The following is a 24718-nucleotide window of genomic DNA, read 5'->3' as shown; positions in this document are numbered from 1 at the left end:
AACCTCTTTATTTTCTAACAGGTAACCTTACTAGAGTCAGTATATAGATAAAAAAAAAAAAAAACATAAGACCCAAAAAAAGTCATGTTCTCAAACACACACACAAACACACACACACAAAAACAAAAAAAACAAAAAAAACACACCACACATTCCCACTATAAGTTGAAGAGATTGTTTTTAACTCAAAATGATACTTCAGAAAAAGAGATTCTTCTTAAACAAAATCATTCACAAATCTCTTATTAAGAAGGCATTTTCTAAATTACTATTTACTAAGTAAATAGTACCATTAGCCGAATGTATGCTAATCAATACAAACTAAAAGGTCACCAAGTAGAATCAGTAAAAAAGAAAAGAAATTTATGTCAAAATCAGTTTGGCTCAGTGGATAGAGCGTCGGTCTGCGGACTAAAGGGTCCTGGGTTCTATTCCGGTCAAGGGCATGTACCTTTGTTGCGGGCACATCCCCAGTAGGGGTGTACAGGAGGCAACTGATGGATGATTCTCTCTCATTGATGTTTCTAACTCTCTATCCCTCTCTCTTCCTCTCTGTAAAAAATCAATAAAATATATTTTTTTTAAAAAAAAGAAAAGAAATTTAACAAAGATAAGGTGATTATTCCTAGAGCAAAAATTCACATTTAATAAGCATAGACTATTATCCTAGAAAAAACTTTACAAGGTCACATTAAAGAGTGGTACAGGCCGAAACCAGTTTGGCTCAGCGGTAGAGCGTCGATCTGCGGACTGAAAGGTCCCAGGTTCGATTCTGGTCAGGGGTATGTACATTGGTTGCGGGCACATCCCCGATGGGGGGTGTGCAGGAGGCAGCTGGTCGATGTTTCTCTCTCATCATCTATGTTTCTAGCTCTCTATCTCTCTCCCTTCCTCTCTGTAAAAAATCAAGAAAATATATCATATATATATTTTTAAAAAGTGGTACAGCATGTAGTTGCATGGTGAAACTCAACACATGAATATAACCCTAGAGATGAGTGAAACAAACCAGTATCTCTAATGTCTTATCAGTGGGTACTTTGTGACAACATAGTGTATGGACTTCATAAGTATGGGATCCCAGACAATGTAAATGAGATGATGATTTACTCTGGAAAACCAAGATGTGACTCAAAGACAGCCCTACCAATGTCAAAGGTCCATGATGAGGATGCATGTAATCAGTTTGAATAAACTGTTTTATGGGATGTGATAATAGAACAGTTATGTTTTTAAAATAGCATTTCATATAACAAGTGGTGTTAAATATGTATGTATAGCTAAATTAATAAGTTAAACATTAAAATGTATGATTTTGACTAGCCCATCTAAACCCCCCAAAATATATTTATCTAAGTTGACTACAAAGGGTTTTTTTTTGTTGAATTTTCTCAATAAAAAAAATAAGGCTATCCTTCCTAATACCATGGCATATATGAGTAATCCTAAAATGCAGAAAACACAAAATTATACAACCATGTGATAGATGTACTAGTGAACCATGTACAAAGTGCATGTAGAGAAAGGAGCAAGTAATCTGGGCGACCAGGCAAGGCTTCTGAAATAGTCAACTGGAGAGTTGCTAACTTTTGAGAATTCCTAAGGATCTACTTCCACAGAAGGAAAGCCTTCAAGAATGCATGAGTGTGAATCTGCTCTGACAGTCCAACAAGTCTGCATTTGAGAGTGCACAGTGCCTTCGGGAAGGCACTGACCAGTCTCCCATTGGGGTCTCACTAACCTGAATAACAACACAGGAGTCTATGAGGGAGCCCCCAAACCACAGCAAAGCTATAAGGCACAGACGATGCAATTGTGTTTTCCAAATTTAGCAAGGCAACTCCATTTTTCTGGGGCAGGGTGGTAGTTAGGACTTGCACGAAGTATTAATCAATTGTTGGTAAATACTATGATTAAAATTCTGCATTCTTAGTATTGCTTGGTATTGTTAATTCATTCATCCGGCATATATTTGTTGAGAGACTGCTGTGTGCTAGGCTCCATTTTAGGTAGTGTACACAGCCATGAGCCAAACCTTCTTTCTGTCTTAATGGTGCTTGTATTCTCAAGAGGGTAAGATGAGGGGGGAGGGAAGACAAGGGGGGAATATATCAAATGACAATAAAATTACCAAGGTGGATTCAATAAGGAGTAGCAGCTGTCAGAGGGAGTTGGTAACAAAGCAGGATTACCATTTTAGACAATTCTTGATGAGGAAAGACATCATTGAGAAGGTGATACTCAGGCCAAGCCTGGAAGGAGATGAAGGAGCCAGGCCTAGGCATCTGGGGAAGAACGTTCCAGACACAGAGTTGGCTCTATAAATACAAAACCCTGAGGTAAGAGTGTGTCTGGAACGTTGGAGGAATTGCAAGCAGCCTATTGTGTCTGGAAAGGCTTATGTGATGGGGGAATCTTGAAAATAAGGTTGGGGGTAGAGCTTTGGCTGAAAAGGAAGGGGCGCCCTTGGAGGACTCAGAGAAGAGGGAGGCAAACCCTTAGGAAGGACCACTCTGCTGGTTACGACGTCCGTGCTGATTTCTTGGTACCTGGCACATATCAACCAGGCAGAGCACAAACAGAACATCGATGTGCACGTGACGGAGCTAGGCAGGAGGAAAGTCCCGCTGAGTGTGGGTATGAGACCTGGTCCTTCCTTACCTCCCAGCATTGGCTATATTTGACCTATCCGACGTGGCAGCCAGGAGCCACAGGTGCTGCTGTACTTGAAACACGGCTAGTCTAAAAGAAGCACTGTTCATGTGTAGTACATACAGGAAGTTAAGTACATAGCAAATACAAAAAAAAAAAAGTCAAAAGAATGCGACATGTCCCATTTATATTTTTATAATGCTATATAATGATATAATATTTTAATATAAAGGATTAAATGTAGTGTATTATCAAAATTCATTTCACCTGTCTCTTTCTTCTTTCAATGTGGCTCCTAGAGAATCTAAAATGACACGTGTGACTCCCTTATCTCCCCCACTGCACAGGGCAGGTTAGAGTGTAACCCGGATGGTGCTCAGACCTCCCCATCATGAAACCCCAGAGAAAGTGCAGCAGCTCCTTAAGGAAGAGAGAGAGTGACTGATTCAAAATCCGATGCCCCCTCGAGCCAAAAGCAAGGCACCGGCATCTGCAGGCAAAGAGGCAGCTTCCTTGGCCGCCTTCTGTGCGAAGGGCAGCAATCAGACACCAAGGGGCTGTCGGGAGTTTTCTCCGCAGAATAACTCACCCAGAAAACTCTGCTCTTAAATGTTGAGGTCTGATATAGAAATAAGTCCCCTGAACGGGAGAAACAGGCTACCATTGAAGGATTATAACTAAAAGGGACTATTGGTCTCGCAGAAAAGAGAAGGCATATGCTATGTGCAGGTTACTAGGCAAGGTGGCTTGTGTTTATCACCCCATGAACGAAATCCTCACACTCGGCTGGGACTTCTTTTATTTCATAAAGAAAAAGATCCATGGCGGGGGCAGTGGATTCTCTAAAATCCTCTATTTTGTTTCTACAACCGGAAGCAAAGGTTCTCCTTTTTGTTTTGCATCAGACCCTTTGTGTATGGAATGGCTTTTTAGCTCCTGTTTGCCATAATATTAGAGGAAGAAAACATAAGGTCCCTGGATAGTTTATTTTTACCAAGAAATGGCTGCCTATTTTTTCTTCTTTTCACACCTGCCAAGGATGTAACTTCTGCTGTGTATGTCACACCAACAGCCTTCTTTCAGGCCAGCCATGTTGCGAGCACAGCAGCACATGTGGCCCGTGGCTACCCCATTAGCCGGCACAGGTCTCACCAATGCCGAAATCCTTTGCCCACAGCAAGAACCCCTGAGGGATACATCTTCACGGCTGAACCCACTCAGATCCATACAGCCATACATGGAAGGCTTTTAAAAAATACCAAAAAGGTCATTCCATTTCTCCTAGCGCCTGGCCAAATGATTTTACTGAATGATAGACATTGCGGGTAAACATCCAGTTGGGTTAAAAATGCAATCTTGCTTCAGCAAATGAAAATCTCTGTGTTGGAGAAGCCTTCTTGCAGCCTGATGTTCCCTGGCATGTGCTCGGCTCTCTCCACCGGCAGGCTGTGTTATTAAAGACAGCTGTGTCCATTGTTTATGAATTTTGTGGATGCTGAAAACCTAATAACAAAACCAGAAAGTCTCAAGAGTCCCCTCCTCGCCTTTTCTTGAACTTGAAACTGAAAAGACACTCATTTCCCACCGATGTCAAGAACAGTCAGTCCTGTCATCTACCAATCACAGTCCCCAGCTCAGATTGGTGAGGGGAAAGAGCCCTCGAGTCAACACAGCCCTGCAACAAACTTGGGGAAATAGATTGGAAGCTTGCTTTGTCTCATTAAAGGGTGAAAACGTTAAGATACGTATCAGTGTTGATGCAGTGAGAGTAAATTTCCATTCTCGTTTTGAAATTGGAAAGTAATTTTTCTATTATTGAATTTTAGTTCTTCAAGTAGGAACAAGGGCTACCCCTCTGTAATGCATAGCTATTTTTATTGGTGTTTGACTACATTACAAATTTCCATTTAACCCGAGCAAAAATGAAACAGGTGCCTCTGCCCCTCACGGAGGAGGATGTCTTTCTACTCATTATGAAAGTGTCTGTTTTCCTGTTGTTTAATTCCAGCCATAGTCAGAGGTTTGAAAAGTCCTTCTGCAGGACATTTGGGACATGACACTGTTAACTGGGACTGTGTTGTCTGGTTCCAGTATGTGTCTCATAGAGAACAGAGAGGCATGGGAGTGAAACACTAGTGGGAGGTAGTACATGACCAAGGTGTCTGACACGGGGTATAACTCCAGGCAATTTATACATTTCATGGTCTCCTTGCAAAGAAGCTTCGCCCAGATCCTGGAGGCCTATCCCCCTTCTAAACAGTGAAGCTACTCAATTTTTCATGCTGGCTCTTCTCAACCCCAGGTAGAGAGCTTCGGTGGGCTTACGGGGGATGATTCATGCTGATGACTCAGGGATGGGATTAGCAAACTGCTTTGGATGTATACAAGGAAATAATTCTCTCCCGTGTTTGAGGTTCAGTACTCCCAATCTTTGGGAGAACCCAACACATCCCTGCTTATGCTGACAAGTGGCCCCATTTAAAATTCCACTCAAAGGAAATAATTGAAGCCATTCACAGGACCACAAAAACGCTGCCACCCTCGAAATCAAACATTTGAATGACATTTAAAGGTGCCAAACTGTGTAATCTATTCATCCAACAAATATTTCCTGAACATCCAGTGTATACAGCACTCTGGATGGCTATTCAAGGAGAGCAGGATAGCAATGAAACTGAATCATGCTGCTTTATTAACACAGGCTATCATGGGAGATCCTGATGAGAATCCAAGAGGGACAGCTTAGGGACACCGGAAATTATCAGGAAAGGAAAATGGAAGCAGGAGGGGAAGGAAGGGGTAGAAGTGTGGGTGGGGAGGTGGGCGACACCAGGAAGCAGAAACAAGGCAACAAAAAGAGGAGCAGACCCATAGGCTCCCATTTAAAAAACAGGTAAGGTCTCATCTAACCATGATGCTGCACACCTAAAACTAATACAAAATAATACTGAATGTCAACTCTATTTGAAAAATATAGTTGAAAAATTCCTATTCCTATATAATAAAGAGGTAATATGCAAATTGACCATCATTCCCTCACAAGATAACAGCCTATGACCAGGCTGGCATGGGGATTAGTGAGGGACGAACAAATGACTGAACAAGCAGGCTGTGTGAGGCGACCAGGCCAGCAGGGGGGTTAGTGAGGGATGACCAAATGACTGAACAGCAGGCTGCATGGGGTGACCAGGCCAGCAGGGAGGCCTTGAGGGGCGACCAGGCTGGTGGGGAGGGGGGGGCAGTTAGGGGCAGCCAGGCCAGCAGAGGGGGGCAGTTGGGGGGCAACCAGGCCAGCAGGGAGGGCAGTAAGAGGGGACAAGGCGGGCAAGGGGGGCAGTTAGGGGTAACCAGGCTGGCAGGGGGAACAGTTGGGGGCAATTAAGCTGGCAGGGGGGGCTGTGAAGGGAGATTAGGCTGGTAGGGGGGCAATTGGGGGTGACCAAGCCAGCATGGGGGGCAGTTAGAGGTGACCAGACTGGCAGAGGGGGGAGTTGAGAGCAACCAGGTCAGTAACTGGAGCCATAAGGGGTGGCCAGGACAGCAGGGGGGGCGGGGGGGAGCAGTTGGGGGCGACCTGGCTGGCAGCAGGGGGCAGTTAGGGGCAACCAGGCAGGCAGGCAGGTGAGCGATTAGGAGCCAGCAGTCAAGGCTTGTGAGAAGAATGTCCAACTGCCAGTTTAAGCTGGATCCCTGGGGATCAGGCCTAAACCAGCAGTTGGACATCCCCCAAGGGGATCCGGATTATTGGAGAAGGTGCAGGCTGGGCTGAGGGGACTCCCCCTCCCCCCTTTATGAATTTTGTGCACCAAGCCTCTAGTAAAATAATGAAAACCAGAACAAAAGTCAGGATAATAACAGAGAAAAAGAAGAAATATTGTACAGTACTGCATTGCTGTACTTTATTCGATTTTGTTGACAAAATAGAGTATTTCTTTTTCCTTTCATTAATACTTGTTTCTTTTCTCTTCCTCTCACACACAGTTCTTGTACTTGCGATCCTGTGAGGAACCAGAGCTCAGTCAGCCCCACCCCATCCTCTTCACACAGATACTCTGAAGCTTTTTCAAAAGGTGTTTTTGTTTGTTTGCTTTTGTTTTTGAATGCTTTAGATTGGATTCTCTTTCTCTACAGATTTATCATAAATCCTTCATGTCACCATGTTCACTGAAATAAAACAGTGAATAGACTGAAACAAAGAACCAAGTAAGAAGAAAGTTCTAGTTGATATAACTCATTTTCAAGAACATAAATAATCAAATCAAAAAGGGTTAAGGCCAGGCATTTAGTCCAATATTTTCTGATTATAACACGCAAGACACTGTACTCAAAGATATGAGGTACACTGGGTCTGTCCTCAAGAAAGTTAAAATCTATGCCCAGCCAGTGTGGCTCATTGATTGAGCATGGAACCAGAAGGACACGGTTCCATTCCTGGTCAGGGCACATACCTGGGTTGCAGGCTCAGTACCCTGAAGGGGGCATGTAGGAGGCAGCTGATCGATATTTTTTAAGTTAAAATCTAAAACAAAGAAGACCAAGAGGCAGGAAGAAATGGGAGGAAGAGCCCAAATATATGATTAGGTCTGGAAAACAGCTCAAACACTCCTCACTCTGAGCCAGGAGAGAGAGAAGGCGGGGCCAAGACAAAGAGAGGCTGGAGGCTGCAGAGCCATGGGAAAGGGAAGAGGCATTGTAGGAACTCAAAGAAGCATCATTTTAGTATGGGAGCAGGGCCACTATCTTAAAGGTCACTATCTTAAAATGAGGGACTTGGAGATGGAAAGAGAGGAGCATAAATAAAGTCTTGGACTAATTAAACTTGGAAGCTGACAACGTTGACTCAGTTTTCTCCTTGTTAATATATTTGGATCTAGATTTGAGGAGAAAGGTCTGAAAGAAGACATGGGATTTCGGCAAACTCTGCCCTTATCCAGCATGCAACACACATGCTAAGATCAAAGTGCGCACACAGAGTTTGTTCAGTGTTCTTAAAAACATACCTTTACAGAACTACCAGAAGATTCATATCCATAGTGCACACATTGACTTCAATGGAACTTGAATTGCTCAATAGAAAATGAGGAATAAGCTGAAACTGGTTTGGCTCAGTGGATAGAGCGTCAGCCTGCGGACTGAAAGGTCCCAAGTTCGATTCCTGTCAAGGGCATGTACCTTGGTTGCGGGCACATCCCCAGCAGGGGATGTGCAGGAGGCAGCTGATTCTCTCTCATCGATGTTTCTAACTCTCTATCCCTCTCTCTTCCTCTCTGTAAAAAAATCAATAAAATATATATTTTTTTAAAAAGAAAATGAGGAATAAAAACACACTATTTACGGAAGCACAATTGACTAATAAACGTATGAAAAACATTCAGTTTCAGAAGCCAAACACCAGTAAAAACAAGATTCTCAAATGGAAAAACAGTTCTGAGGTAGGAAGATATATACATATGTACATTTATGTACAATACAGACACACACACACACATACACAACACACACACAGTCCTCCCTCAAAATGTTTGTATCCTTAACTCACTAATTATCCTTCTATGAGTGTAGCCTAAGGAAATACTCAGAGGAACAAGAAAAGATTAATTTTCAAAGATGTTTGTTGCATCATTCATAATAGCTTAAACTGAAAACAATATTAATTTTTAATACCAGAAAATTTAATAAGTAAATTCTAGCCTACATAATCCTATTAACCAATGTCATCCCAATAACTTTATTTTTTAATTCTAGTATACTGATAGAATATTATGTAACAACTAAAAATTATTTTACAATGATTCTTTAATGAAATGGAAATGTGCTCACAATATAATATTAAATTAAAATAACCAGGATGCAAAACTACATACAAAATATGATCCTATCTAGATATATGACTCCATGTAAATATAAAGAAAAAAAGGTTGGAAGAAAATATATCAAATTATATCATCAGTGGTTAACTTTGAATTATAAAATTATTACTGTTTTCTATATATCTGGACATTTTATAATTACTATATATCTTATGGTTGGCAGGTATCACATATTTATTACCTTACACATAGCACACACAGCATTGCTGCAGAATGATTTCATTGGGGGTTATTTTTAAGAAATATATCCAAGCCAATGCATTGTAATTATCTGTAAAGAAAAAATGAAATCCCTTCATCTTTGGGCACTCAGTGCCTAACATACAGTGTCTAGCACACAGGAGACATTCAATCATTGTTAAATTAATAAATGACCACTTTTCACAAGTGATGGATGGAAAGAGGAATGAATAATGTGCTGGAAACCTCTTCAGCATTAAGTAAAATTGGTGTCTTTCCGGGGATTTTGGGGAGATGAAAGGGGTTCGTCATGTGGCAGGCCTTTAAGAGACTGAAGGAAGAGCGGGGAGGGGGGGAGATAAAAGGAATGATTTTCACAAGGACACAATCGGATAGGATTTCATTGATGGAGTTCATTCTTCTACCAACTCGCAATATCTATTCCAAACTTCACTCAAATGTGTAAATGCATCCGCTTCTTGGAGAGACAGGAGAAAGCAACTGTTCGAAAGCAATTCCACAATTGCCCCTTCACCCAACCAGGAGGATGTACTTAATTGGCAGAACCACTGAGACGCATGTTTAGGTATAGAATCTCTAAAGGAGGCTTCCAAATTGATGCTTCAGTTTCTTCAGTGACTAAGAGAAGGAAGATATGGGTCCCATCAGATAAGTGTGTACTTCTATCCATTTTTGGAAGCAGAGACAAGAATGGCTCTGTCCCAGCAATGATCACATGTTCTGTGTGCATTCACGGCTTCTTGGCATGGAGATGCAGTGTCTCCACTCTCCAGCTGATTGAGGGTAACAGATATGCCTTCTTCACCCACTCTGGCATCACGGTGACAGACACTCGGCTGAGCGCCCAAGGCTGAAATCTGGTATGAGTTTAAACTTGCTTAGACTTGTGAACTAGAGAGAGAGGAAGAAGAACTCACATCTTCGTGTTTTAATGTCTCTTGCACCAAAACTGGGGTTCTTAGCGGATGCTCATCATTCATGTCACCATTATTTCTCCCTCAAAATGTCTGGTTGCTCTTCACTCCATAGATCCAAGAGCATTTCCCACTTTCCAATGCCTACAAACACTCATACATAATATCCCCGAATCGCATTGGTTGGTGGGGAAGAATGGAGGATGGGAGAGAAATGATATGTGGCTTTTTAATCAGGCAGTTATTAGCTCTTATTAGCTCTTTGCCCTGAGGCAAGTTACTAAACTCATCAGAACCTCAGTTTCTTCATCAAAAAACTGGGGCTAATGCCTCTTTTGCTGCAGAACAATCTTGAAAATGAACATTAAAGCCTCTGGCACGGTAACACACTCAGTAAAATAACTATTGTTATTAGTAATGTCTCTGTAATTAAATCACTTGCTGATTCCTTTCCAAACTCTGTGTTTTCCACTAAATGCTCAAATGCCATTATGAGAAGTTTTCTTTCTATTTTCCCTATTGACTCATTTTTAGGATGGTGGCTCCTGGGCAGAAAAATAACTTTATAGGGTGATTCAACATAAAGAACCTTAGAAACCACAAAAAATAAAGACATATCTAGGGATTAAAATTCTGGATTTGGCCTGAAAGCACATGAGGCGGGGCTGAAATAAAATTTAAAAAAAATATAAATCATTCCCAATCTTTTCAACATCAAATGAAATTAGGCCCCCTATTGATTTTGGAAACTTTTCCTTCTAAGACACTATGTTAAGGCTCTGTCAAGGTAATGATCAACAACCACAGAAAGCAACAAACTCAACTTTGTCTTCCAAGCAGGTCGTTTGGATGATACTGTCAAGAAGCAACAGTCCAACAACCCCCCTCCCCAAAAATAGTTGGATTCAATCTAAAGAAAATGGCATCGCAGCAGACCTTCCAACAGAAGCCTCAGCTGACAGATGGAACACAACTGCACAGATCCATCCAACATAAAACTCCAAGGGCGCTGGCCAGTTCCTAAGCAAGTTGGAGGCTCCTCCTAATTGTTAAATGCTCTCCATCCAGCTCATAAAGAAAAGCCTACCCTACCCCTACCTACCATTGACTATTCCAAACCAAGACCACCTTGTCCTCAGAGTGATGGTACATCCATGAAGCCAAATGGAACACTGCAGCAACACCACCAATATTTCAGCAGAGTTTTGCAAAGGACCCCGAGGGTTTGGGGCCCACATTAATCTAATTCACTCAATAATTGCTCAATTCTCCAATTTATTGCCCAGATGTAGCCAAATTCCTCCCCTTAGACAGAAAAGACACAGAGACAGCCTGTAATGGAAATGTGCTGGGTTGCACGTTACAAGTAAGACGGAGGCCACGAGAGGGTTCCGCGCTGCGGGTCCTCAGTCTTGCCAGAGGAACAGCAGTGTGGCTGGGACTATGGCACTTGCATGGCTGTGGCCTCATATGACCAGAGAGCTGCTGGGATGGCCCAGGGCTTCCTATTCCAGCGAAGCGCACCCTGAAGCCAGACCCTGGGGCAGGGAGGGATCGGAGGTTCTCCCCCTTGCTTCAGGGCAAGGTCAAGCCTAAGCATGGCCTGATCATCAGTGGGAGCTTCCTGCCACTGCGTCTTCTGGCTGCCATTTACAGCAGCAATTTCTGAGGCTTAGAGAACACTTTCAGACCCGAGATCTCTAGGGAAGTTATCCACATTCCACGCAATTTATAATACCGTGAGCACTCCAGCAGCGGGCCATACATCCATCTTCCTCTCTGAGCGTATCCACTGTGATGTGCAGCTCTTTGTTCCCTGAATTGGCGAGGACTCACAGTGCCAGGGAAATAAATAGCAGAGTGCCAGAGAGGCAGTGGGGGGTAAAGGAAAATTGAGCGATGATTATGAATGCCCTTTATGACCACGCACTGAAGGTACACAGTCAGCCTTGTACTCAAATGAAGTGAAATGCTAAAATTATCAATCACAACAATACTAGCAATTTTCAATATTTGGAAAGTAAAGTATGATTGCTCTGAAGGGTTTGGCAACAGGACTTGATTGGGAGTCAGAAGGGAGTTATGGGCTTCTGAAGGCAGATGGGTGGGTGTGAGCTAGGTACGGGGCACGGTAGATGGGGAAAGGACAGGAGGAAGAAAAAGCATCCTAGGTCAAGGCCATGCAATGCTAGACCAGTGCTCCTCGAACGTCAAGTGAATTCTCCAAGAAGCTTGTGAAACTGCATTTCAATTCAGTGGGTCGGGGCAGGGGCCCATGATTCTGCATTTCTAACAAGCTCTGGGGTGAGGCCAAGACTCTGGTCCACACCATGTACAGCGGGGACCCGAGGTCCTGCCCAGAGGCCAGAGCGGAGAGAGTGAGGGAGGCCGATGAGAGGCCAAAGAACTTGGCAGAGGTCAGGGGACTGGGTCTAAGAGGGGTGGGTACCAGGAAGACCTCCATTTCCTTTGTTCTCGCCAAACAACCATCCTAGGAGTTCATTTTCCCGGGAGACAGCACTTTGCAATCTCCGAAGTGTAAGTGAGAGCAAAGGTGTTTATGGACTTCAGGGCCTCCGAGAGCCAATAAAGCATGGCTCCTTCATCACAGACAGCCCATTAACAAGCCATGTTTATTAGTAAAAATCCTCGGAACTTAATACGCCTTTGTCAGCAAAAGTAATTGATCTTGGCCGGTTAATTTGGCTGCTTTTACAGACTGAGGACTTGCCACTCTTTTAAGAGCGTCCGGCAGCTCCGTGAGCTTCCCTCCCTTCAGCAAGCCGTTTCCAAGAGCCGGAGGCTTCTTAAAATAGTTTTCTGAGAGAAGAGAATGCAGACATCTCTCAGTGGCACATTGGTCTTTGGTCTCAGGGGCCTGGGAGACGCGGGATTTTACAGAATAGTCTGTGCCAACTGCCACCACCCCGTTCCTTGCGAATTGCCTGACAAAGGCATGCAGAGCTATGTGCTGTTCCATGGGGCAGGTAATAAAAAGCTCAAGATTAAGCATAAGAGAGGCAGATAGGTGCTTTCCTTCTGCCGTAGGAAAGAGTTAACTTCTTTCCCTTTTAAAATGAATATAGAGCCCAGCCAGTGTGGCTCAGTAGTTGAGTGTTGACCTATGAACCAGGAGGTCACAGTTGGAATCCAAGTCAGGATTCCATGCCCAGGTTGCAGGCTCAATCCTCAGTGTAGGGTGTGCAGGAGGAAGCCGATCAATGATTCTCTCTCATCATTCATGTTTCTATATATCTCTCTCCCTCTCCCTTCCTCTCTAAAAATCAATAAAATATATTAAAAATAAAATAAATATAGGACTTATTCAGACTGAACACAGGTGAGGAGGAAGACACACTAAATGACGCAGACAACTCTGAGGAACAGCCAGAGAGGCTCAGGTCTGCGCCCCTGGTATCGGGACTCTGCAGAAGGGATTTTCTTGGCTCTCTATGTATCTAATGAGTAGATGGGGATGATACAGTTTCACAAGGAATAGGAAAGAAGTCTTCACATGAGTCACGATGATATTCACACCTAAAAATGTCAGGCGCTCTGCTTGTGGAACGAGTCAGAGTGAAATTGTGAAATCCTCTCCCGTTATCTTCAGACGTCAGCATGCGCTCAGCTGTCTGGAATGCCAGCCATATAGACGGCCGAGACCCAAGTCAGGACGTAAAATCATGGGCCAGGCATTTGGTTCACTATCTAAAGAATCCATCTCAATGAGATGGGGGGTCTCTCCAGTTATCCGCCTCCGTCACCACATCATAAAAGCATGGGTAGACAGAGCTTCCCAAATTTGGAGAGTGTAACTAAGGCGGTTGGGTAGGAAACACAAGCCGGCTGACATATACAGTGCTTACTGGAGGGGCGAGGTGGGGAACACCCGGAAGAGTTGGGGATTCATTTATCGGAGACAGGTAATATGCAGAAGGATTTTTCACAGGTGCGCAACTCCAGAGGCGGTGCTCTGAGACAGACAGCGACCTTATGAGATGGGAGGTCTATCTAACAACAGCCATTCTTCCTCAGCAAGAAGGGGCTGGTGGCTTTAAAGGGCAAGAATGTCAAGGTTTGGAAGAGAAGACAGTCCTGGTTTTAGGGTGCTGTGTCACAAGGACAGGTACCTCAGTTTCAGGCTTGATCCCAGGTCCTCCCTGGTCAGGGCATGTGCGGGAGGCAGTCCATTGATGTATCTCTCTCACATTGACGTTTCTTTCTCTTTGTCTCTCCACCTTCCTCACACTCTAAAAATCTATGAAAAAATATTGAGTGAGGATTAACAAAAAAACAACAAAAGCCAGGTTATTTTAATAACAAGTTGCAGAGGGGATAAGGACACATATGTCTTCTTAATCAATAAAGAAAAATAAATAACAAGCTGCAAAAAATATTGTATTCTCAAAAATAAAAAGTGCTTTGATGGCCCTCCCATACCCAAGCTTACTCACCAGAGTCCTATCCCCAAGCAGGGCTCTGTCCTCTCGGCCACCGTCCTATCAGTGGAAAGGTGGACATCAGAGCCATGAGTGGCTCCAAAGTGCTGAGCATAGCAAAAGGAAACTAGGAAGAACGTAGGATTAGGACTATAAGAACACGGGAAATCAGATACAGGGGTACAGAAGATGATATAGCAGCTAGGTCTGCAGAGAACTCACTGAGCAGGAAAGCTTATCTTTGCATTTTTGTCTCTTCAACCAAAAATGAAAGCAGGACTTCCAGGGCCCTGAGCTCGGTCCTCGGGTGTGTTGTGTTTAGAAACACATGGAATCCGAATGTCCTGAGTGCATTTGAGTTGTGACCCTGCACATACAATCTCCAAATTCACTTCCGCTCTCCAAACATGAAACTACTTCCATGACTGTTGCTGGTGAATCTACAGGATCTCCCATCCTCTTTCCACGTCCTAAGTCCCACCCCCAGTGCCTCAAAGAGGCTCATCTGCTTCTCCTTGGCATATCTTTCTGGGAGAAAGAGTTTGTTTAGGTGCAGATTTAAAATTTCCTACTTAGGGGTGCCTTGTTTTTCCTGAATTTACCCAAAAGAATGGGATACATTAAAAAATGACCAGCAAACTTTACAGCTGCCAATAGGAAAAAAATAAGCAATATTTAATAGCAAATAGAAATGATCTACATTAAAAACAAAACAAAACACAAAGCTATTTATCCACATGGAAGTGGAATCTAAATATGCAAAATCATGTTCATTTTCATGAGTAAATTATCTTTGTTTTTATATATTATTATAATATGATGTGCATTATATACCTCATATTACATATATTTTATACACACACACACACACACACACACACACACATATCCTCTCCTTCCCAGTCCCCCTCCCTCTTCTTTCTTTCCTCCCCCTTCCCCTTCCAAAAACACCCTCACCCTGGGTCATGCTTACTTTACTCGGGACTCTCTAAGTTGTATGTGCTGTAGGAAGGGGAAAGATTTTAGGAAAGACATGTAGAGAAATGACAAATGCTGTGATTTACGATGATCCACATATGATTCTACTTTGGTGAAATTACGATGCTAGAGTTCCCCATTATTTTTAATATTCTGAGATGCACGCTGTATGTTCTTTATTACAAAAGATTAAAAGCTTTAAAAATATATGGTGTAAATAACTTGGAATGGCTTGTTAAGACTAGGTTCCCATCATCACTGTGACCACCACCATCACCAATGATTCTACTCCAAATTTAAAATACATCAATAAAAAAGATCCCCTCCACATCATAACATCTGCCAAGCTCCTTTTCTCATTCTTAAGCACTCTGAAGATATCCTTGGTACATGAGTTACAAGTTAGCAATGCATGGAGAGGCAGGCCTGTGGCTTTGCCTCACCAATCCCTGTTCCACCCTGAACCCACAGCTTAGGGGCCACTTCCTCCTGCTCCTTCCCCCAACGCAACTGACCAATCTTTAGACCAGGTTTGTCACCACACAGAATACACGGAGGCGAGCTGACCCCATCTGCTTCCCATTTGACTAAAGAACTCAACAGCTGCTTCAGCAAGAAGCTTCTTTGCCCAAAGAGCAGAGAATCCATGTCTCCCCAAAGAAGATGCAAGTGGAGGAAAATAAGCCTCCTCCCCTTATTCCTTAGACCAGTGGTTCTCAATCAGGAGTGACCTTTTTCTCAGGGGACAGGTGGCAATATCTGCAGACCTTTTTGGTTGTCAAACCTGAGGGTGAAAGTGGAGGCTACTAAACATCCTACAATTGCACAGGACAGCTACCACGACAAAGACCTACCCAGCCCCGAATGCCAGAGAGACAAGCTTTCCCCTGGGTTCCTTAGCAGGAGGGAGAGAAGGAGAGACTGTAAGGAGAGTCAGGGCTGCCCGTGGTGAGTCCCAGCTGCAATTAACCAGAAGGAACGTCCCTGGACCACCCAGGGCAGTACTTACAATGCAGGAACACTTGGTGCACTTGTCTCCTTCAGGCCGAAAGTTCTCCCCTTCTTGGTACTGCACACCCTCAAACACACAGCCTGGAACACAAAGCAGAGTTTAGAATGAGGGCAGCAGCCTTTGTTCAGTTTGACCCTATTTTTCTATCCATTGTTCATCCATCTCCCATCTCCACCTCCACCTTAAAGAGCATCCTCTTTAACCAGAGGACAATATTGCTTCATGGTAAGAAAAAGGAAGGAAAGAAGGAAGAGAGACAGAGGGAGAAAGGAAGGGAGGGAGGGAGGGAGGGAGGAATTGGGAGATGGAGGGAGGGAGGGAGAGAGGGAGGGAGGAAGGGAGACCAAAAGATACAAAAGATTGATGTGACCCTAAAAATCTCAAGATGCTTGAAAGTACATCAGAGGTTGGGCCCAGGTCAGCCTGAAGAGGACCAATGCACAGTGGTGAGCCCTGCAGAGCCTGTGGAACTCACCATTGACCATGACATTGACCATGGCCAGGAAAACCAAATGCCAGAGGCACCAGAGGAGACATACAGAAGAAGTCCCAGTGAGAGAAATCAATAATGAGCTAAATAGCAAATGACCTAAAGAGATGCCACTCGGTGAATAGCAGGAATTGCCAGCCTCTACTAGGCCCTCCATACACATGATTTCACTTCAACTTCACCAGTGAGCCTGCCAAGTAGGGACTTTTGTCATTGTCCCCATAAATGGGAAAGACATGGCTCTGAGAGCTGGCCAATGGCAGAGCTAGGATTCAAACTCAGTTCTAACCCACTGGCCACACTGTATAGATAACCAAGCACCAAGACAAGAAGACACAAAGGTAGGTCAGGGGGTACCTGCAGGTTTTCAGTCCCACTCTTTGTCCTGTTAAAGGAGTTGTGTTACCCTACCAAGTCAGAATAAAAAAAAGACCAGAAGCCCAAGAGGTGTCTCCTATTCAGAAAGATGATCAGAACACTGTTATATTTGTAACAAATCTCACAAATGACCTAAAGCATAGATGGCCAGTAATCCCCTAACAGCCAGGCCATGGGAGGACTGTCAACTATTCCTCAGGTCCGTACTCAGGAGGCACTTTGCCAGAATAGCTGAGGTCACTCTCACATAATAGACAGTGCTGGAGGCAGCAGTCCGATGGCCAACACTCAGCAAAGGGGGCTGTTGCGAAAGACAGCCTCATACCCCTGGGAGCGAGTGTTCAAGGCCCGCCAACTGAACTCATCAACAGAACCCACCCAAGTCTTGAAGCAGCTGGTTCCTTCCAAGAAGAAACAACTATGACCCTCATATACCTGATCTGGCTGCTGGACATGTTCACCTTTATAGTTTAGTTTAGTTTAGTTTAGTTTAGTTTAGTTTAGTTTAGTTTAGTTTAGTTTAGTTTAAGGCATTACAAATAGTAGTACATATGTTTCTCCCCCACCACCACCACTGACCTCCCCCTGGCTTCCCCTATCTGCCCCCTGCCCGGCACTTGCCCTTATCCCCTCACCCCCAGTGTCTTGGGTCTGTTGGTTGTGCTTATATGTGTGCATACAAGACCTTCAGTTGATCTCTTACGCCCCTCCAACCCTTCGCTACCTTCCCGCTGTAGTTTGATAGTCTGATGCTTCTATGCCTCTATTTTTGTTCAATAGTTTATAATGTTCTTTATATTCCATAAATGAGTGAGATCATATGGTATTTATCTTTCACTGACTGGCTTATTTCACTTAGCATAATGCTCTCCAGGTCCATCCATGCTGTTGCAAATGGTAAGAATTCCTTCTTTTTTACAGCAGCATAATATTCCATTGTATAGGTGTACCACAGTTTTCTAATCTATTCATCCACTGATAAGCATTTAAGCTATTTCCAAATGTTAGCTATGGTGAATTGTGCTGCTATGAACATAGAGATGCATAAATCAGAAAGGATATATGGACCTGTTCACTTTAAAGCTAGATATAGAGCCCTTTGTTCATTGAAAGACACAGAGACAAACACTACCAAGTCTGAAGCTGAATAACGGAGTGAAACTGCTTGTAAAGTCTTGTTGGTACCCACATCCAGCCTTCCACCACCCCTTGCTGTTCCCATTGCTTAGGGAAGACCTGGTGAACCCACCCGCAGCCCTCCCAGTGGCTGTAGCTCAGCATGGTTCATAAAGGCAGGTACCTGGTCATCTCTTTTTTAAAAGATGCTGCAAACAAAGGGTCTTCCATTCTTTCATGTTTGTACCACTGATTCTGTTAGACAGACTTCCAGGTGATTACCCACAACAATCTACATTTGACAACTTAAATAGAGAACTTTAAATGAAAATTCCAAACAAACTGTTCCTGTCACAACTCACCATCTTTGAACAAAGGGTCAGGAGAAAAGGAAGGAGCAGACAACCAAGAATGCCCTGAAATCTGTCTCAGGAAGAAGCTGACCACAGACTGTGCATGTTTGTCATTATGTGGAAAAACCATCCCATGATCAATGACAGATGCCAGTCCTGAGTTATGAAGGAGAATGTCACAAGGCTTCCCTTGAAGGTTCCTGTCTAGACTGAGCTGAGACCACCCTCCCAAGACAAAGGGTGACACATTCTGGATGTGGCCTCTGATCTGCATCCCAAAGGTTGGCCTTTGAAATTGAGAAAGCGGGGGAGGGAGCAAAGTTGATTCTTTTTTGTTTGTTTGTTTAATTTCTTCCTTGATTTTCAGAGAGAGGCAGGGAGAGGGAGAGAGAGAGAGAAACATCCATGAGAGAGAATCATTGATTGGTTGCCTCCTACAGACCCCCTACTGGGGATTGAGCCCACAACTCAGGCATTTGTCCCAACTGGGAATCGAACCATGACCTCCTGGTTCATAGATTGATGCTTAGCGATACTGGCCAGGTGCACAGTTGATTCTTGACCCCATAGTGGAGGGCACAGAGCTTGCCCAGCTGGCATGCTAACTTTAAAGATTTGCCTCTCAGGGCATCTGGAACCAAGCAGAATAGTTATCATGGTGTGTGGGAGGTGAGAGACAGTACAATATGGTGGCCATGAAAGAGAGGAAGCCACACCCTAACCCCACCTTTGGCCTTTACTCACCCACAGGTCTTATTCCCATTGGGTCTCATTCCTTCCTCTATGCTTTGGGCAATACCTCACTGGTGGATCAAGTGCATTCTATAGTGTAGTATGTACAATCATAGAGTTCACCCTTTCCTTCTGGGAACTCAACCAAAAAACAAAATGGATGAAGCAGTTGCTCAAATATGATAACTTCAATTGCTGAAATAAAGTCACTCTGATATTTGTACACTCACACTATCAAAGGCAGCCAAAAAATATGACTATCTCCTGACTGAAGAGGAATGTTATAAGTGCGCAACTGATTCTGTATCAATAAAACAACAGTCTACTCAACATGACTGAATTCATATTTAAGAGCTATGACAATTGTAAAATCTATACAGCATTAAAAAAAAAACTGCTCTGTTATCAATCTCAAGCTTGGAAATAGCTGGGACGGCTGGGTCCCCCCTTCAGAGATTTTGATGGAATTGCTCTGTGATGCAGCCTATACATCAAGGTTTATTTTTTAAAACTTCTTGGGTGATGTTAATGTGCAGCCTAGAAAACTAGTGATCTAACTTAATAAAGATCTTTTCGGCATGTAAGAGTATGGCTACATGATACAAAGCATATTTGGTGCACTCAGAAGAAAAAAGTGCTTAGGGAAAGAATTATCAATGAGTTTTTGGTCTTCCTGTAAGCTCATCCAATAATAAGTCACAGCAAAAGGAAGATGGGCTCAGTAAAGACTGTGCAGGGCTCAGCTGGTGTTTCTCAGTGGTTGAACATCTATCTATGGACCAGAGGTGATGGTTCGATTCCCAACAGTGCACAAGCCTGGGTTGCAGGCTCGATGCTGCAACCCAATAGGGGGCATGCGGGAGGCAGTTGATCAATAATTTTTTTTTTCATCATTGATTTTCTCTCTCCCTCTCCCTTTCCCTCTCTCTGGAAATCAATAAAAACATATTTTTTAAAAAAATGAGGAAAGACTGTGCAGGGAACTTAGGAAGGTCAGAAGTAGTGGAGAGGAGCCTGTCCTTATGTCATTCAAAGATGAGAAAGACCACACCTCAGAAGGGTGTGGGTCTAGATATATATTAGACCTCATGGAGGGGAACAGCAGGAGCCTCATCTTTGTCGAGTGACACACCATGTCGCCATAGCCATGTCCCAGGAAGGTTTGCAGAGCAGAAGACTTTTTGGAGATGAACCTCAAAAGCAAGGAGGAGTTGTGAGCATCACCTCCAATGGGAAAAAACACTGTGGAAAGCCCAAAATGCAGAACATCTGTCTAAGAGGATGGGCCAGGGGCTTAAGGGCTCAGAAAAAAATCTCTCACCTCACAATCCCCGGGCTCAGCCCCAAGGGCGAGCAAAGGCGCAGGAGGCCTTCGTAATCCTGCTCGGAGAAGTGAGAGGAACCCTCCAGCCACTGAGAGCAAGGAGCCCCCCACCGTCAGCTGGGCTGTGGGGCCTCTGCAAAGACCTGGGCCCGACTTGCTGCACCAGGCCGCCAGCGGAGGCCAGCACGAGCATAGGCTGAATTCCCTCGGGGACAGGGCTCTCGGTTTTCAGCAAACATCTGGTTACCTCATCGCCCAGGCAAGCTCTGGCCAAGGGATTGCACACTGAAGCAGTCAAGACATTTTTGGTAGCGAGGGAAAGCCACAGCCTCTCCTTCCAAAATAAGCGTCACCTGCGGCCCGTGGAGTGGAAAGCGGGCCGCTGAGCCTCGAACAGCCACATGCCAAGACCTACAGCACGTTGCATTCATCCCGGGCTCCGAGGGAGGCCAGCTGGACTTTTCTAGGCAAAGAAGTTTGCTCTCTAAACCCATTAGGCGCACGGCTGTAAAGGGAGGAACAGTCGGTTGGGAGAGGGGAACACCAGGCCTTCTGCAGAGAGCTCAGAGGTTCCAGCGGTCCCTGCAGCCTCTCCGTCCTGCCAGTTTACCTGGACATGTGGGGCAGCACATTCCTGGATGCTTGGAGGGATTTCTACAATGCACGACACACCGCACCTCAGACTCGGTGACAACGCCTTCCTGAAAAACAGAACAGCAAGGTCAGCCCAGAGTCCCCGCTGCAGACGCGTTCACTTTTGGAAAGTCACCAAGGTAACTGAGAGGAGTCCCAACACAAACGTGCAAAGCGAGGGTGGTGTCCGGTCCAGAGGTATGTGGCCCAGATGAGGTCAGATCTCCCTGGCTCAGCCCTTGGAGGCTAGTTCTTCACCCTAATCTTACTCTTTCTCTTTGGCCCTACTGTCTTTCTTTCTTTTAAATCTAGTGCTTAAGCCCGACCAGCATAGCTCAGTGGTTGAATGTGGACTTAGAAACCAGGAGGTCACGGTTCGATTCCTTGTCAGGGCACATGCCCTGGTTGCGGGTTGATCGCCAGTAAGTGGTGTGCCGGAGGCAATCAATCCATGGTTTTCTCTCATTGCTGTTTCTCTCTCTGTCCTTCTTCCTTCCTGTCTGAAATCAATAAAAATATTTTTAAAATAAATAAATCTAGTGTTTAAGAACCTGGTGCCAGTCAGTAGCCTGCAGTGCCTTGCTGTTCATTCACAATTACTTTTAAGTTTTCAAAAATACACTTACCTGTATTTTCTATCACTGTCATTATACTTTAAGCCATTAATTTTGAGGCAAAGAGTATGAACAATAATATCCCAGATGGGCATCTGGAGACCTAAATCCTAAACCCTTCCAGAAATACCTAGACCAGCTCTGTAATTTAGACATTCCACTCTGCCTCACTTGAGACTGGCTCGCCAGCATCCACTGAAGAGATTAGATAAAACAATTTTCAAGTTTAGAGTACCTAGGCCAAAAGAGAGACTTCAGGTCTTAATAGTGAAATCAGGTGACTTGTTTGCAAACTGATCCTGGGACTCTAGTATTTTAACATCAACTGAAACATTAAATTAATTTTTAGAGTTGGCTTTTGAAGAATGTTCACAATATTCTCTCCATATTTTATACATGGATTTGTGTGTGTGTGTGTTTGCTGTTTGTTTAGTCTTATTTTCAGGTGAGGTGTAGCACAGGCTACAAATAATGTAACCATCTAATAACTAGATGCTTTGCTTCATCGTGCCCGCCACCAGCACATCTCAATCCTACATGGAAGGGTTCTTTCCTACACATCTTCATATCTGTCAGGCCTGAGGTGGCCACCACCAGTGGAGTTTTTTTGGGACCTATATCACAGTTGGAAAGAAAAAAAACAGCTGCCAAAATTCTATAATAGACATTAAAAAAGGATCTGTGCTTTAGTTATTTAACTGAAGCAATGCAAAGAGCTAGGGCTCAACATCCATTTCCCTTTATTATCTGCAATCCAGATGGAGAATTCAGGTTTGCATGAATTTCCTGTCTCCTCTTCAGAGCATCCTCTTCCAGTAAAAAAAAAAAAAAAAAAAAAAAAAAAAAAGCAGAAAATTGATGTGAATTTTTTCACCATCAGAACTCCTTTGGTAGGAGGATCTAAGAAATAAGCTGGAATTCAACGCAAATGGAAATAAACCAGGTCATCAGACCAGCTGTTATGTCTGGTACCTAGTTGGACCCAGGACACGCAGGCTCTGCCTGAAGTGATTTTAACTCCAGGCTCCTCATTGCTTGCCACCACCCTGTGAGACAGTATCAGCCTCATTTCACGGGGATGAAAGTGAGGTCCAGGGATGTTAGATAACAAATGCCATAAGTGGCAGGCCCATAGGTTCCTTGCTACACTGCACTGTCTCCACTGTTACTGAACCTGTGGGCATTTAATAAGAATGTGAATAGGTAAAATTCAGATTTCAGTAAACTAAATGTAAATATAATTTTAAAATATATATTTTTATTGATTTCAGAGAGAAGAAGGGAGAGGGATATAGAGATAGCCACATCAATGATGAGAGAAAATCATTGATCAGCTGCCTCCTTACACACCCCCAACTGGGGATTGAGTCCACACCCTGGGCATGTGCCCTAATCAAGAATCAAATGGATGACCTCCTGGTTCATGGGTTAGTGCTCCACCACTGAGCCACTCTGGCCAGGCTAAATGTAAATATTTGAGAGAAGATAAGAGAGAGTCCTAGTCAATATGGCTCAGTTGGTTGGGCATTGTCCTGTGCACTGAAAGGTCAGGGCACATACCCAGATTGTGGGCTTGATTCCTGGTTGGGGATGCATATAGGAGGCCACTGATTCACGTCATATCAATGTCTCTCTTTCTCTCTCCCCCCTTTCCCTTTCTCTCTCTAAAATTAATAAAAACATATTTTTAAAAAAAAAGGTCAGAGAGAAATATACATTATTATACTAACCTTCCTTTCTCCTTTAAATGCAAAAGCATATGCTTGGACTGTGAAAAGGGGTTAGGGATAGAATGATTTAACAGCACCTTCTCTACAGAGAAGACTTTAAAAACTATATCCAAATTCAATGAGCATTGTTTAAAGAGCATTTTTCAAGGGGTAAGAGAAAAAGAAGTTTGAGCATTGAGAGTCTGCATGTGTCCTTTTGTTTATCTCGCTGTGTTTCAGACCTTTCACCATCAGAGCCACATGGGGTCAGCGCTCCTTCCAAGTTCCGCAAGCACCAACCACAGTGGGGTCCTCAGGAGCCGGCCCTGTGGTTCTTAAATGAGTTGGGTTGAAATCAAGGAGGCTGCAGCGTACTAATTGCTGTGACTGAACACAGTGCACAGATTGGCTCCAATTCAAAATGTTTCTGAATCAAAGGAGGAAAACATTACCTCTAACAGTACCTCTTTCTGCTCACAGGAATTTGTATTTTGCTTAAAGTTGGCTCACAGGAAGTCCTGAATTCTCCCCAAGGACATATGCATCTTCCAGGAGTTTTTCTAGGCCCAGTTGAACAATGGTGAACAATTCCGCTGTGTGTTTCTAGAAGCAAGTCCTATACAATACCTATCCTGTACTGTCTTGGCTCAGTGACTGCCACAACCAATATGCACAAGAATACAGTTGGGTTTTGTTGTTGTTTGCTTGTTGTTGTTTTGTTCTGTGCTGTTTGAAAGGAACTCCTGAGGAGGACTCCACAGACTCCTCTCCACGGGAGGGTAAGATCGCTGGGCCGTACCTGACACTGGTGCAGGACACAGGGCTCCGCAGGACTCTGCCACTTGAAGGAGCTGTTATAGGTGTTTCCTTCATAGGTGCAACCTAGACCGGAAACGGAAGCAGAAAGACAGGCCAACAATGAGTATGGGTTTTTTCCCTTTATCTTTGAAGCACAAGAAGTCAAGTCATCTCAGCCGGGACTGATCACAGGACCCATCAAAATTGCTTTGCTCTTCTCTCCAAAACACAACTAAGCTTTTAAAATATCCACTTGGCTTTCACTTGCATTAATTCTTTGACTGCTGAGAAGATTAACTGCACAGACTATATTTTCACATGAAAAACCATGGATTGATGAGCCCTCTTGGCCAAAATTCATAACCTTGTACGTGACTTTATGCCACATGAAATACGAGGAGGACTGAGGCTAAAACAACACAGTGAAAGGGGATCTTACATAAGACTTGGTAGACTCAAAAACTGCTGAAGGTCAAGAGGGAAGGTTAAAACATGGTAGGAACTA

General features: G+C 43.9%; 1 protein-coding gene across 2 annotated transcripts in view; it reads right to left on the bottom strand.

The window, feature by feature from the left end:
- Positions 1 to 24718, bottom strand: part of BMPER (BMP binding endothelial regulator) — a 187155-nt gene that overhangs the window by 115776 nt on the left and 46661 nt on the right. For both annotated transcript variants that reach the window (XM_084896864.1, XM_084896865.1), the window contains exons 4-6: positions 24215 to 24297; positions 21070 to 21160; positions 16064 to 16146 (exon numbers count right to left, since the gene is read on the bottom strand). In XM_084896864.1, coding sequence (XP_084752990.1) covers positions 16064 to 16146; positions 21070 to 21160; positions 24215 to 24297 — 257 coding nt within the window. The remainder of the gene's footprint in view (positions 1 to 16063; positions 16147 to 21069; positions 21161 to 24214; positions 24298 to 24718) is intronic.

The sequence above is a fragment of the Pipistrellus hanaki genome (assembly GCF_964339955.1).
Source record: "Pipistrellus hanaki genome assembly, chromosome: 10".
Classification (NCBI taxonomy): domain Eukaryota; kingdom Metazoa; phylum Chordata; class Mammalia; order Chiroptera; family Vespertilionidae; genus Pipistrellus; species Pipistrellus hanaki.
Note: the sequence above shows the minus strand (reverse complement) of the source record. Positions and strands in the feature narration are given on the sequence as shown.